General features: G+C 40.5%; 1 protein-coding gene across 2 annotated transcripts; it reads left to right on the top strand.

The window, feature by feature from the left end:
* RAMAC (RNA guanine-7 methyltransferase activating subunit) lies at positions 1 to 3,406 on the top strand. 2 transcript variants are annotated; one of them, XM_052672190.1, is made up of 3 exons: positions 1 to 137; positions 1,292 to 1,459; positions 2,203 to 3,406. In XM_052672190.1, exons 2-3 carry the CDS (start codon positions 1,293 to 1,295, stop codon positions 2,381 to 2,383), a joined length of 348 nt encoding a protein of 115 aa, XP_052528150.1. In that variant the 5' UTR covers positions 1 to 137; position 1,292; the 3' UTR covers positions 2,384 to 3,406. The 2 variants fall into 2 exon arrangements, with proteins under 2 accessions (XP_052528150.1, XP_052528151.1); XM_052672191.1 differs by having other exon boundaries at positions 93 to 158.
* Positions 3,407 to 15,847: the final 12,441 nt, after the last annotated feature.

Genomic DNA, 15,847 nt, shown 5'->3' with positions numbered 1-15,847 from the left:
TAAGACACCATTTATATCGGCCCGCACTCCGCCAAACGCTGCTTTCGCGGAACCGAGCCGACCAGCCTGCGGCACCCCGCCCTCCGCCGGTACCGGAAGAGGCGGGATCTGCGCGCGGCGGCGGCTGACGGCGCTGGGTGAGGGGCGGCGGGGCGGCGGTGACGGAGGGGGTGCGGGGGGGTGCGGGTGCGCGGCTGGTCCCGGGGTAAAGGGCTCCGGCCCGGCCCGGCCCGCTGTGAGGGGAGGGAGCCCAGTCCTTCGTTCCAAGCTGCGTTTGGCCTCAGGAGATGGAAGGTGACGGTGTCCCATGTCGCCTCCCGCTGATGAACGTTGTTGTTAATTCGTCTTGAGGAGAGAAGGCTGCGGCGGGGCGTCACCGCCCGGCCTGTGGGAACCCTTGAGATACATTGAAGGCCTCAGGGTCCCCAGGAGCCCCTTCCGCTCCGTCCTTCCGCCTGCAAAGAGCGGGCAAAACAGCAAAGGGCTTGACCAGGAAGGGGAAAGACGGAGACCAGTAATGCTGCAAAGCGCGCCGGGCTCGTTAAGGCAGGGCTTGCAGAGCTGCTCTCAGTCTGCTGGTAGGGCAGAGCTGATTCCCGTATAGGCACGTATGTTAACAAAGGCCTTAAGCACAAGTGGTATTTGAGAGCTGTGTTATGAGGCGGTTGAACATTAGCGTAGGTCTGTTCTTTCTCTCAAACAAATTATTAACACACAGATTATGGTAAATAAATCTGATCGCTTTGCGGGCTGTAGTTACCTGTAAGATTTGCATTGTATTCTGCCTAAGCAAGCTTTTCAAGTTGATTGTAGCAATGCTTTTCATATTCAGAATGGCTTGGGAGTGCATGCTGGAGAAATAGCTTTTTCTCTATTGCTGACCCTCAAATGCCCCATTTCTTTTTGCTGCAATTCATCTTGCTCAAAATTGATTCAGTGACACTGCCACGTAATATGTCTAGATTAGCTATCAAGTATTTAGCCTGGTCAGTGTCTGCGTGTCCAATATAGATGCAGAGGTTGGATGTGGAATTGGCATTGCTTTCTGTCGGACAACCCATTCAGGACAGCTGAAACAATGAAGGCATTTTGTTTGTTTTTACAGTCTTAGATCCGGATGGCATTAGGTAATCTGTGTTACCAACCCAAAACTTCACTGCTGAGCTCATCTGAAAGAGTAAATTTTCACTGTCCTTCCCTTGCCCTGACTGGATTTTGGGAGCTGTTACAGTGGGAGTCTTTATAAGTTGTTAAATGCGCTTTTATTGTTCAAAATGTTTAACATTTTCAGAATGACTTCCTTGGTCGACGTACCCCTGGACTATGAGAAGATGTTCGCTCATCGGTTCACGTCAGATGATAAAGAGTACCAAGAGTACCTGAAACGTCCTGCAGATCCCCCTCCAATAGTAGAAGAATGGAGAAACAGATCTGGTGGCAATCAGAGAAACAGAGATCGGTACTGGTGTCCTTTTTTTTTTTTTTTTTTTTTTTTAAGACAAATACCTGGTCAAATTACCATTTATTTATTTCAGAATAAAGATAGGAATCTGTAATGATAGCAAAACTACCCCTTTTAATTATCTATGTTTAAGACATGCAAAGGAACAGTCTAATAACATGATGACCTGTTGCTAGCTGTCCAAAACACTTTTCATTTGTAACCTGAATATTTGCTGCTCTGTGACTAGTCTATTAGACTAGTCTGTATTTCTTTTATTAGAAGAGACTGTAAAATCTATAATCTCTGCCTAGCAAAGGTAATATTACATTCCTACAGCTAAATACTTTGAATTATATTATTATTATTTTTCAGAATGTAATTGTAGCTTTTTACTTAATTCTGGACAGTAACATCTCATTTCTGTGAGACTGAAAAAGGGTGATTCCAGGATATGGTATGTTTCATAATACTAACACCGAACAATTAACATTGCCTATAGCAGTAGTGCTACAGCTGGAAAGCAATAATTGAGCCTGAATAGTGGCTAACTGCCACTGATAATTAGCTCATTGAGTGTCATTAAGTTATGCTATATGCTCGTGCTCTTGAGTATGGGAAGCCACAAGGGACTGAAGCATTAAGCAATATATTGCGGTACAAATTCCAAGACTGTGCTGTTAGTTACATGCAAAGAATTCATTGTCATTAATCTTTTAAAAACTCACAGTTTGAGTATTTGGTATTTCTTTTCTTTGCAGGTTTCAAGATGGCAGGTATTTTAGAGGGGACAGATACAACTGGCAGAGTGACCACAGATCTAATCAGAGGCCAGATAGAGGTTGGGGTAACAACTACCAGCAGCACAGACAAGGACAATCCTACTATGGACAATATGGCTACAACTCCTACAACCCAGGGCCTCGCTATCATCCCTACTGATGGTACCTGTGGCTGGAAAGTCCAGTAATACTACGTAATAAGTTAGATTTTAGATTTCATTTGTCACCAGTTTCCTTATTTTTGATAGAGATAACTAAAGAATCTATGTTGAAGTCCAATGTTGTTTATCTGTAGTGTGAACTGAAAAAGGGAATACCTTTATGAATAATAGAAGTCCATTATATGGCTTGTTTAGTCTGTATACGTTTAATGTAAGATCCATCTCATATTCTTTTATCTCCACCACTGAGATCCTCCCTGGTACATTTTGGAAAACATAACAGGTCTGGGTAAGGTGGCTGTGGTTTGTCTGCAGCCTGTAGCATTGTCTGAAGATAGCTGTTTGTAAAAGTGACAGACAGTGGCCTTCTCCAGAGAGCATTTCTTAGTTTAATTCTTGATAGTGAGAAAAGCTTAGTTTGAATTTCAAATGCCTTAAAGAGGAGAAGAAATCTGCTATTACAGAAGCATTTTGGGGGGGTTGGAATTTATGAAAACTCAAATAGGAACTTCTTAGGTGTTTGATAAAGGTATGATATCTCAATATTTGATTTGTTGTCAATTGTAGGACAAATGAGATCTCCCATGTTATGTAAACTCCTGTCCATTGAACCAATGGCTTAAATCTTTGTGCAGTATTCCTTTTAAAACATGGTCTAACAATTAGTGTAAGAATTAAGTAGTTTAAATATTTATCTTGTTACTCTAGCAGTTCAGTGGTATAGTAGTTTAACCTGAGATGTGATACCAGGCTTAAATTAATTTGTATCATCTTAAATTTGGTATGTGCATAACATATTCTGGATTTCCATTTCAGTAAAGCTGTAGAACTGTGATGTCTACTGTAATTAGTTTGTATGAAATACTGTGTGGCTGTTATACAACACAGGAACTACATTCAGTACTGTTCTTTACTTTGTTTCATGAGAAAATAGCATAAGCAGTGAAGAGTGGATTGTTTTGTTTGTTTGTAGAATTTAATTACTGTTAATTATTCACACAATAAAGCTATTTCAAGTTTAAGGATGTTTCTGAATATTTATGAAATCTGCTTTTGAAACTTTCAGAATTGCAACGCTCATCCAGGCTGACTGCTGCTCAAGAAGCAGTTCTAACAGATAAGTATTAATACTGGACAGCTGCTAGTTTGAATTAGAAGAGTGGCCTACTCAGCTAAAATAAAGAGGATGAGACATTGTAATTAATTAGAAGTCTGGAGTGTTAATCCCTTACTTTACATCTGATGATAATAGGGTCAAAGTGCCTTATTTCACCATTTGCACGATAAGCTAATTCGTATCGAGGGAGCTGTGCATTTCTTTGTACTTGACATTTTCTACAGCTATTGTACAGAAACAGAATCATCCCTGTTGACTGTTGTAAAAGTCATGACATTATGTGGTAAGTAGTTCAGATTACTGTGTATAGTTTAAATACAGAAGTCAAAAGCACAGTCTCAGCTCATAAACTGCTGCTGAAAAACTAAAGAGCATGGTTACTGTTGATCTTAGAAATGTGCTGTGTCTAGCTTTTAAATAGAATCATTTAGGTTGGAAAAGACCTTTAAGATCAAGCCCAAACTTTGCTTAACCCCAAACCATGTCCACATGTCTTCTGAATACCTCCAGAGATGGGGATTTTACTACCATTGTGGGCAGCCTATTCCAGTACCTAACAACCAGGTCTGTGAATAAATATTTCCTGATACCCAATCCAAACCTTCCCCAGAGTGTCTTGAAGTCATTTTCTTACTTTCTGTCTCTTGACACCTGAGAAAAGAGACTGACACTCTCCTTGCTGCAACCTCCTTCAAGATAATTGTAGAGAGCCATGAGGTCTCCCTTCAGCCTCCTTTTTTCTAGACTATACAGCCCCAGTTCCTTCACCTGCACCTAAGTCTTGTGTCCTAGTCCCCTTCACCTGCTTTATTAATCTTCTATGAATGCATTCCGGCAGCTCATTATCTTGTAGTGAGGGGCCCAACAAGGAATACAGTGCTCAAGGTGCAGTCTCACCAGTGTTGAGTACAGAGTATACAGTCTGTAGTGCTAAAGGTCCTTACAAGTGTTTTCACCTGCCTGCTAAGTTCTTCTCTTTTTCCTTTTTCATATAATATTAAGAGCTTTGATACAATATTTAGTATCATACTCCCCAGAGTACTTGCCTTGAATTCAGTTGTTTAACCTTGGAAAAGTAGTGGAAGATTTGTTCTTCCTCGAGTTCTCCTGGATAAAATGCACCCTTTTTAATCCTTGATACATAACTGCCATTAACGTGGAAGAGCTGTTGCACCAGAGGATTTAAGAGATCATCCAAAATTCCTCTCTGCACACTGCCTGCAAGGTGGTTTGGAGGAATTCCTTTTTAATGCAGAATCACATGCAAGATGCCAGATAACCCAGACTCCTACCTCCTAGAAAGGAGAGCATCTCTTTCTGCAAAGAGCCCGATGCTGCCTGCTGTGCCAGGAATGCCAGGCTGTGCCAGGATATTCTTCCTCCTTACCATCTGGAGCAGCATCTCAGGTTGAAATAAAACCTGGCAAAAAGCATGGGTTCTGTCTCATCTGTTACTTGTCCTCAAAAGCCCAATGACTATTTTAATTTTAGTATCTTTCAGTGAGTGAATAAATAAATTCAGTGAGTGAACTGTGAACAAGCTGTAGAAGCAGATCCATTGGATGGCCTGTCTGAAGTTACCAGAATCAGATGTTCAATGGTCTCAGGTGTCATATTTTGTGTGATCAGGAGAGACACCAAGACCAAATGCAGCTTCCTTTACATCCTTGACTCGTGCTATTGACCAGCTGTGTCACCATTAAAACTCAATTCAACTTTAAGAACTTGTATGATATACAAAATTTCCTTGGAATAATTACAGCAAGAATCCATTCTATTAACGAATGCATTTCTAAATAAATGCGTGCCTCACACCAGACAAAAAAGTAAACAGAATTCAATATATATTACCTCTAGAAGTTTCCACTTTGATGAATCATTATCTGTGATGAAGTCTAGTTTATTGCTTCTGTCAAGCTAAATAAAACCATTAGGTACTGTTGTTGCAGATGATAAAATTGAAACAAGACAACGTTAACATCTGCAGCTTCGAACACTACAGAAATGGTTTGCTTTAAATATAATGAAGCTCTCAAGGTAAACACTGAAATTCAGTGCCTGGAATCTGACTTAAAGAGAATTCTTCCATCTGACGTTTGCTCGGATGTCATTATTAATATGAATAAAACAAAAGAAAGATAAATGTTATGTTTTAAGAAATGACTGCCATGTTATCAGGAGTCTGAAAAGGACCAACGTTTGAGTACAGCTTTTGCAGCCGTTTGAAATCCCTTCCTGAACACGTACAGCAATTCCATGTAGATGGTAAATCCACACCAAAAAATTACCATGCTAGATTACAGATGCAAACTATTTGCAAGAAAACTCAAATTTCATACAATTTCCAACTAGTACTTTTAAAAAAGCCAACAACTAAGTCACTATGTAGCTGAAAGCAAAAGAAAGTGCATGAAAACGTTCTTAGCATGATTTGTGAGATACAATTTTACAAGCGTTCACTGCAGTTCAACCTCTATTTTGCCCTAACTCTGCAGCTGGGAATAGCAATGTGCAGACGTGCCTTGAAAGGTTAGCTTGAAGCTGAAATACCTTCAAGAGACACTTCAAAAGAGATTGCAGACATTGAAGAGAATGTCTTATTTCTGGTATAGGTATAATCAGCACAGCTTCTAGAAAATGTGTACTTCATCGTCCGCTCTTTCAATTTATTTCAATGTATCTAAGCTCCTTCTCATAATTTGCAAATAAATATTCTGCTTAGCCAAGAAACGTGGTTTTGTTTGCTCCTTATACTGAGGTTGGAAGGAAAGGTCTCTCTATATCAAATTTAAGCTAACATTTCCCCTCTGCTACCACTGCTATTCCTCACAAAATCTCTGAATCACACAACTTTGGGTGGATTTTTCATCTTGTGCAGACCCACGTCCTCTGGTCCTGGCAGACAGGTGGGGTTAGGAGTGCGGCCAAGGAAGGAAGACAAGACTATTCCTTAGGGCAGCTCCTGCCTTCAGAGCGGTTCAACAGAACTGCACCTCCCTTACGTTTCATTTGCCAATTAGGTAAAGTTGGTACCATCTGTCTTCTGCACATGAGAAGAAAGCCATATAATCCTGCTTGAATTATGCATAGTGCTGATATTCTAATGATCTGGAGCTAAGCAAGATAATGTGGTAGATCAGATTTCTCTAGAAGTACCTAGATAGTATACAGCCCAATTCAAGGTGCACAGACCCAGAACCTGGAGAACAAAACAGAACCCAGTGGCTCTAAAACTGCCAGGACAGTTGATGGCAACCCTAACATGGTGGTGCATAATGATCTGTCCTCTCAAGAGGACTGGTTCTGCATTAGGCCATGCAGGCTGGAATTTATTTTTTTGTGTTTACTATGGTCTACTTTCTTCCTCGGTACAGCATGGGCTGCACTTAGTGGTTGTCAGACCTCATCTGTTTATGTGAACAGCAGTGCTGAAGTGTTTCTGCAATGCCACTCACCCCTCGACTTCCTAAGTGCCCTGTCCTATTAAAATGCAAATTTATTACAGGAGATGGTAAAAGTTGATAATAGCCACATTTTTCTGCAAGTCTAATAAGCACTAGGCATCATTTCCATTGGTTACCTTCTTTGTTTACTGGTAACAAGCAGGAATACAAATGAACGCTGATTTTTCTTAAAAGCTTCTTTTCCAAATGGTATTTCATACATACCCACAAAATTTAAAAATCTAAGGCTAAAATTAGTACTGTTTAGATAAAGGTTAAAGAACCATATATCAGCATACCATAACATTTCATGCAGCTTTTGGCCACCGCGTTCCAAGCACTTCTCGTGATCAGAAGGCAGATGCTCCTTGTCCAAATTCATGTCTGAAGCCTGTTTCTGAAGAAATATTTGGAAAGACCTATTTTCTATTGAGCCACATACTCAATAAAAATAAATTAACAGTAATAATTACCAAGCGCAAACAACCCCAAACTATTACGTATTCTTTTTATGTAATAAAATTAGATTTTCCATGGCAAAGGCTTGCTTCAGTGGTTTTAATTGCATGAGCACTTGAATACAAATGAAACCTCTGGAGTTCAGGTTTAATGCGAGAGCTCTGTGTGGATACGTGTTCTCCTCTGATCCAGCTCGTGTTACTCATCTATATGCCACGTGCTCAAAACACCCACTTGAAATGAACTGATGCAGCACCAAGCTCGGGGTCCACATGCACTCATCTAAACCCCAACCGCAGCTGAACTGCTGCAAGAACATAAAGAAGCTTAACCTCAAACTGCCACAGGGGCAAATCCTATTTCTGCAGCCATGCAGCTCAGAGAACATTTCCATCAGCAGAATTATGGTTTTTGTTGTCCTAAGGAAAGGTGGGAGTGGGAAGGACACGGTGCACTGCCCAGGGAAAGATTAGAAGGCACGGGGCTGGGCTAAAGGAGCTATTGTTTCATGGCCACTCACTCTATATACTGAATCCTTTAGGGGAAAATATGTTTTGAGATTGGATTACTGGTTATCAGATGACTTCACTGCCACTCCACTGCCTGGGGGAAGGAAAGAGAAATTCCTTCCTCCCCCAGACCACAGGGACCTCTGCGGCCCACAAGAAGCACAACAGGGACCCAGGAGTCTGGAAGCAGTTTAGCACATCAGCAGAATTTTCAAGCCCCTAGATAAGGTAGATAGATCCAAGGGACGATAAACAAATCGCTATTGATTACATGCCCTGCAGCCTGTGTAACTCCAATCGAAGAATGTCTCCAGACCTCACCAGCACAATTCTAGTCTTTAAGAGACAAAATGGATTTAGTGCCAGCTAATAAAAGATCAGCCTACTTCTGCTTACCTTCATACTTGCATTACACAAACTCTTAATACCGCCTAAAGGTGCACTTTTTTCAGTCCCATGCTCTTTTTGCTCTCTCCCTCCTATCATTATACAGGCATTATACTATTCTATGTCAGATATTCATTTTCACAGTTTCTCATATTCTTGAATGCTCCTGAAGACTTTTTCAGAGTTACTGTATAATTCTGAAAAGACAACTTTGCTGCAGTGCCACTCATTCTGTGTGAACAAAAGAGAAAGTTAAAAGCCAAGGAGGTTTTCAAAGATAGAACCAGACACACGCGTTCATTCCCAGCTCAATTACAAACCACTTTCAGTACCTGTGTGTCTCAGTTTCCCATCTGTAAAACTGTTAGGACTGCCTTGCTTCCCTTCTCTGTGCTGTGCACTCCAGCTGCAGATCTTCCAGATGGGTTGCCTCATTTAAATGTACAGGTACAGCGTGTAACAACCTCCGCTGGATCGCTGTGCCCATATGAGGCGTTAGAAACATTCTGCTGAACGAATTGATTTACTTTCCTGATTTTTTTTTTCTTTTAAACAAATCCAAACACGTTCTGGACACTGTGCAGGCAGCGATGATTTAAACGCTGCCTTTATTTCACTGTGTAGTTACACAGCACAGTATTTACAAGTGCACAGCTGGGATTATGTGGCCTAGAAAGCTCTCAAAGCTAGACCTATACTAAATGATTCTAACTCCTATGGGTGTAATAGAAGAAACCCTCTAAAATATAAGCTGCATAAAACCAGCCTCATCATAGCAGTACGAATTGTCCAATTTGAAAGTTAATACTGAATTAAATACTGAATTAAACAGAGGTGAATTAAAAATGAAGGGACAATATGCGTAAACTTGATTCCACATCAATAAAACTGATGATGTTACTACTGAATGTACTATTCATTTACATTTAATTTATTTCTTAAAAATCAAGTACTTTTTTCGTATCTACAGCAAAGGAAGAGGAAACAAAATGCAGTGGGATAGGAGGAGTGGAAGAGTCAGCTGAGATGAAAGAGGGAAAACACTGACGCAGGCAAAGGAAAGAAGCGGCAGATTATCACTACCAATGTGTCTCATCAGAAATAAAAAGTCTTCTTCTGTAAAAAGTCTATTGAAAGGTCAAAAAGAGTTCTCAGAAGCTGAGAAGATGAAATCATTTGACGAAAGGTAAAATATAAATCTGTTTAAAAGCCATGTGTAATTGATGAGAATTGGAAGACAAAGATGGCATCACAATATCTTGGCAAGAAAATTCTTCCAGATGGCATCTCTTTCTCATTAATGCTCTGGGGGAGGATCCTAGACATCTCAGCAGGTCCTGTCGTGACTTTGGATTCAAAGCCGTCCACAAACTCAGCTGTTCTTTGGCTCAACTCCACTTTTGCTGCATACGCAAATGGCACGCTGCAGGACATGAGCTGATGAATGAGTTTATCTGCTTAGTTTTGCTCTCTTTGGATCACACTCTCCAAATATGCTTTAGAAATCACAAACCTGCCCATGAACACGTCTACATGGCTCAGAGAACCTTCTCAAGACATCCAGGTCTTCCAACTAGCATAGAAACCTTAAGGATTGCTAGAAAACTAAGGCTTGTAACACATACACACAAAAAGACACTTTAACAGCTGAATGTCAGCTTATTTTTTTAATTCATGCCTTCATAAGTGGGCATCAAGATGGTTGTAACAACCCTGAATTAAGACCAGATTTAATGTCTGCTCTTGGTTTCCTTCAGCAAAATTAGAGCAAGGACTTAAAATAGTCTCTAAATGGACAAGTAGCTACACAAAGAGAAACCAAATGTCAGCACTGTCTGGTTCCTTACAGACCGGGCAAAGGCACATTGTTCAGCATAAGCTGACATAGTTGAAGCATCCATGGTATGCTTGTACATGAAGGTATGGATGTGCTGCTTTGGTTTAAATTAGACTAAGGAACTTAGGAGAGCCCAGGAACCTATTAAAATCTTTCCTAGCTCCCATAATATGGCTCAGCCACACAGAGTTTAATGTGGCAATCTCATAGTTAACTGCAGAAGAATGCCTCAGTTTCAATAGCTGAAAGGAGGTTTTTAACAACAGAAAAGGACAGAAGGTATTAAAAACTCACGGACATCTCACTAAGATTTGCCTTAGAGCAGAGGGGGACGGACAGTGCAACAGACCTGAAAAACAAGCAGAGGTCAAAAAGCAGAATTTATTTGAATTCCTACAGATTAAGCTGCTAAGTAAAGCACATTCCTTCCTGTGAGCATAACAGACATAAATACATAGGAGCAGACAGCACACTGCTGCATGCTGGGAACCTAAACAAATGTTATAATGCGTGAAGGATCTCATGCATGCAACATCTGCACTGCAACTGCGGTGGGTAACACCATGCTGGGTTGTGCAGCTCCTGAGCCTGATGCTGGCCTGCAGGCAGAACTGCAGAGCTCACCATGTGAAACAGGGCTGATGGTCTGCAGGCAGATGACAAACGGCAGATTCCCATGCAGTAACAGCAAGGACTTCTATTTTAATTGGCAAAGCAGTACAGCAGAACCACTGATCAGTAGTTATGATTGTATTTAATTCAATCAATTATTTTGTGTCCACACCTTGCTCGGTTTCCAAGTCAACACATATCAGATGAAGAGAAGCACGACATCCTGAATACTGATGTAGGCCAAGATGCTGTTTAAATTAAAATAGTTTGTAAGTCTTGTCCAGTGGCCCTCAGTCAGCAAACTTTATGATACACAAGGCAAAGAGGAGGTACATGAATAAAACAAAAAAATCAAATATAATATGTTTTGGGAACAGTTAAAATAAATGTTTCAATTAACTTTTGTAACCTTGTAGGGGCTTTCAAATTTATATGGCTTTAAAAGATAATGATTTTGACAAAAACAAACAAACAAACAAACATTTTTACATCTGTGAAAGGCATTAGTAGGAAATTAAAAAGCTGCAGGAAAATTGCATTTTTCACATTTGTTATGAGCCCTCTCTAATTGTGCCAAAGGAGAGGCATTTATCATGCACTGCTCCTTCCCTTTGGATGCTCTCTTCCTATCTGGACTGGCGAGGAGCTGGTCTATCTCACAAGGGGAGCTTGGCACCTTAAGTCTTAGCACAACTAATTCCATTACCTGGTTTCTAGATGCACTTATCCCCTGTGTTTACACAAAGTCAAGCATGTGAAAGGAGCTTTACACTGTGAACACGTTATGACAGAGGACAGGAGACAGATACCACTCTGCACTGGCTGAAATAAATCACTATGCTGGTACTGAACACAGCTGTGAGAGGCAAAGGGCTGGGTTACAGAACCATGTCATGTAATGCTTTCACATCAGTACACTCCACAAGTTTTCGAAATGAAGTCATAACCCCGGCTCCACAACTCATAAAGCAATCAGATATCATGGTGAGAGGAATGCTGAGACATACAGAAGACTTGCTTTCTTCACAGTTATATTCCTATTTCTGAGCTCTCAGTGCAGTTTCTCTGACTGCTAAATGGAGGGAGATGTGCTGCTCCAAAATCCCAGAAAACTGATTTTTGTGACTGAGTTGATTCCTGCCTAGTTTCTCCCACACAAACCTGCCTTTTATATATCATGCTTTGTCCTTAGCACAGAGGAGCTGATCTATGCTCCAGCAGTTTGGAAATTATTTTAAGTTGGTATTTTGCTATAAAAGAGAGGAATGCAGTGCCTGGGGTACTGAAAAAGACTGAGCAACATTTTCATCTCCTTCCATGAGTCTCATGATCTACTCTTAAATCTTTCGCCATTAGTATTTAATGGTATTATAATTACTGTGAGCCTCTAGAGTTCAGAATAACCACAAAACAAATACAAGCTTGATTATGCTGTTATTGTTATTTGTATTACAGCAACAACTAGAGACTTGGAGCTTTACCTATGGAAAAGAGTATGGATCTCCAAGAACCTGCATCTAATCTACAATGAGAATACATAGGTTATCACAGATAGAAAGGAATGGAGGAAAAGGACAAAACACAGATTGCTCTACCTAGTTCATATGCTCTTGTTATTTTAAGTCTGACATTCTTCTTTGAAAACATCCTCATGGAACTGGACACAAAGATAACTGGCAGTCCTAGTCTTTAAAATTGGCTCACATCTTAATGTTTAGGACATGTTCTTCTTTAAAATACTTAAATACAGCTCACTCTCCCTTGCTGCCAATTCTAAGTTCACAACAGTCTTGACAGTGTATTTTCTCCTGCCAAATCTGGTGGCAGTCATACTTGTTTGCTACAACTAAGAAGTCACAGATTTATTGACCCTCTAAAGCCGTAGGCTGTATTTATCCCCTAAAACTGAACAGGCATGTAGCAGCAGACCAAAGGCTCTTTTGTGGAGAAAAGCACTTCATTTTGGAAGAGACAAAGGATGTGTAACACTTCTGCTTGATGCTGCTCACAGGCAGCAAGGCAAAAGAAAACAAGTGTTTGATTTTCCCTCTCATGTACAACACTGTTGAAAAGAGTCACTTAATCAGAAGACCTGACTTCACCATTCCTAAGTGTTACCACTTAAATTTTGACACGTCATCCCCTTTGGTATTTGTCCTCTTTCAACACTGGAAATTAATACAGCAGAGGAGCAATGATCGGTACGAATTTCTCTGAGTTCGAATTTCTCTTTTAATTAAGTCTTAATGCTTTCCTGACACAGAAAAAGAACGGAATGTCTCATTTGGAAACAATTTTTAATACAATTTACGGTTATCCTCCCCCTGCAGAGCAAACTCGCACGGAGCGCACTAACCTGAACGAGCACTTCTGGCAGCAGCCCCACTGCAAGGGGACCACAGGGCTGCCAGGTGAGCATCGTGGAAACCTGTGGGAGACCTCACAGTGCTTCTGAGGGAGCTCTGCTGTAAGGTGGGACCTTGGGAGATGCGGCTGGATGACACTGGTGTCAGGGCGATGCACCAACCTCAGAGCAATTACAAAGCATTAGTCCTGACTTGCTGTGAAGGCAGAAGTTCAGTCAACAGAGAGAAAAAACACCACCAAACTGTAGCTGCCTTTGTAGAACCAGTTCACTTACACGAGATGAGAAGGCAGGATAGATGAGCTCTGAGTAGTGCACAGATTTTTCCATCTATATTTGTATTTTAACTCACACACCTCTAAATAACAACAGCACCAGTAGAAGCTCTTTCCACATAACAAATGGGCAGCCTTTGCGTGGATCTCTGATTTCAGAAGATGAATCTCTACTTCCTAAAAAAAACCCAACAAAATAGTTTGGCATTTAAGGGCTCACAATTCACACTAAGAGGGCTATAGGCAGTATAATATCCTCCTTCCACCTGGATTCACAGATTGTAAGCAAACAAATAACTGTGGAAGATGGGGAAATTATGTTGCAAATTATTAGATTTATGGTCCTTGAAAATATGCCTACAAAAGTATTACTCTTGTGACAGTTTTTCCCTATTTTGACTTGAGTGCTAAGCAGCAAAGTGCTATAAAACATCCAGAGTTTCTGCTCTATTCTGTGCATGATTTCCTCCAGCAGAGCTCAGGATATATAGTCAATACTTCCAGCAAGCAAAGAAAATCTGCTCCCAGCCTAATAAACCAATAAATGACCTTTATAAAACAAAAATTATTCCTTTTTTCCCCCTCCTCATGTTTTATCTTCTTCATTTTCAGATATGAGAAGTTTACCTATTACACAAACCCACGACAAGTAAACAGATTCTGTTTCCTCAGAGAGTCTAATCAAGGTACCTCCCAATGGAAACCCGTGGGACAAAGACAAGAACCCAGTCTGGAAATAGCTAAGATCTTCAAATGAACTAACAAGATGTGCTTGTTTAAATTTATAGGCCCAGGCATGTACAACTTGGAGCACTTTGTGAGATCCTTCTCAGGTGAAAAGACTGAATTGGTCCACTGGGCTGAGCAGGAATTGCATGCAGCTGAGAAATGAAAGCTTTTCTAAATAAAAGGTTGTTAAACGTTTTTCATAAAACATATATTTAGTGGAATGTTTATTTGCAGATATAAGCAGTGGTGCAAGAAAAAAACCTCTATCTCATGGAGATCAATTTTATAGGAAGATTTAAAAAAAACCCTTTCAAATTCCCATACAATGCCAACCTCAATACAGCTGGCACAACACCTTCTTTTTGTCTTGCTTCCCTGAGTGCAATTTAATGACAGCTATTGTCAAATCATTGTTTTCAGATGCTCTCAACTCACATTCACACCTTGCCAGAAATATCACCTGGCACTTCTTCATTAGAAATTCTAGCTGATAAGTGACAGAAATCACAGCAAAAAGAAGTCTGAAGAACATCATTAGAAGCTGATCATCTTTTAAAAATATTTCACCAAAAAGCTCTGGGTCTGCTTGAGTAGTTGAACCTGAACTCTGCAAGGAAGTGACCGAGCAGAATCAGACATCCTAATTAAGTGAAATTGGTCAAGTACAATTTGCCTGGCTGGTCCCCTCTCCATATGTATCAGGACTGATATTCAGACAATGATGAGCTTAATCATGATATCCAAACAAAAAGAAAAAAAAGGAATTAAAGAAAACCCACGAACCTATCACGTTTATTAGGAACAGTCTGCATTTTCACTGTCAAAAGGCAGCGATGAAGAAGCTGAAACAATGAAGAAAATTCCTGTTCAGAAGTACACGCTCGTAGCAAATAGCAATCTTTCCTCATAGCAGGAACTTGACCTCGAATATGTGCTAGCTGATTGCTGTCAGACTCACTGAAGACAAAAGGAGACATTTTATTAAAGGGCAAATGCCAGGAGGCAACAAAGCTGCTGCAGGGCCCCACTAGAGGGATGGCTTTGCTCTCTGACTGCAAAAATCACCTCACAAGGTTTTTCTTCCCCTTCCAAAATGAACATGCATTCAAATTCACACAAACTGCTGTCAAGCCCCAAGGAACGAGAAAGATAACGTGGTAGCATCTAGAAGAAATTAGAAGAAGCTATTGACAAGAGGCACTAGAAAAATAAAAAGGTTCCATATAAATAGTTTATCTTCAAAAATTCAACTTGTCAGTGCCCCTTGCAGACAGGTGGACACAAAGGATGTCCTAACATGTATTGGGAGCTTTGCTTTTTTTTTTTTTTTTTTTTAATTGTGCCTCAATGAATCCTTGCAAGACACAAACAGCAAAAGCTGGCTGAAGGAACAATGCGCTGCTTGCCTTTCCCAAGTGCACTGCACACCTACCTTGTAACAGAAAAAAGGCAGCTTCATGGCAATTACCCCAGGACGATCATTTGTAACCCCACTTATTCTCATAAGGCAGACTGCTTCATGCGAGCAGCACAGAAGAGGCTTTGAAAATTCATTCAAATTCTTTTCTCCTTAAGGCCAAAGTCAATTGTTATCTTTACAGCATGTTTCTATAGTGACCGACTGCTATAGCAATACTCGATACATTTCTTTTTCCACATGAGCTTAGAAACTCCAAATGGTATTTAAACAACTTTCTAAAAACTGAGCTGCATGCAGTAAGATGGTGTGG

The sequence above is a fragment of the Tympanuchus pallidicinctus genome, unplaced genomic scaffold (genome assembly GCF_026119805.1).
Source record: "Tympanuchus pallidicinctus isolate F22 unplaced genomic scaffold, pur_lepc_1.0 scaffold12, whole genome shotgun sequence".
NCBI classification, from domain to species: Eukaryota; Metazoa; Chordata; class Aves; order Galliformes; family Phasianidae; genus Tympanuchus; species Tympanuchus pallidicinctus.
Note: the sequence above shows the minus strand (reverse complement) of the source record. Positions and strands in the feature narration are given on the sequence as shown.

Bases quoted from the DNA above. Each gene is read 5' to 3' on its own strand.
- RAMAC (XM_052672190.1), top strand. From the start codon at position 1,293: ATGACTTCCTTGGTCGACGTACCCCTGGACTATGAGAAGATGTTCGCT. The intron at 1,460-2,202 runs GTACTGGTGTCC...TTTTCTTTGCAG, and splicing joins AATCAGAGAAACAGAGATCG to GTTTCAAGATGGCAGGTATT.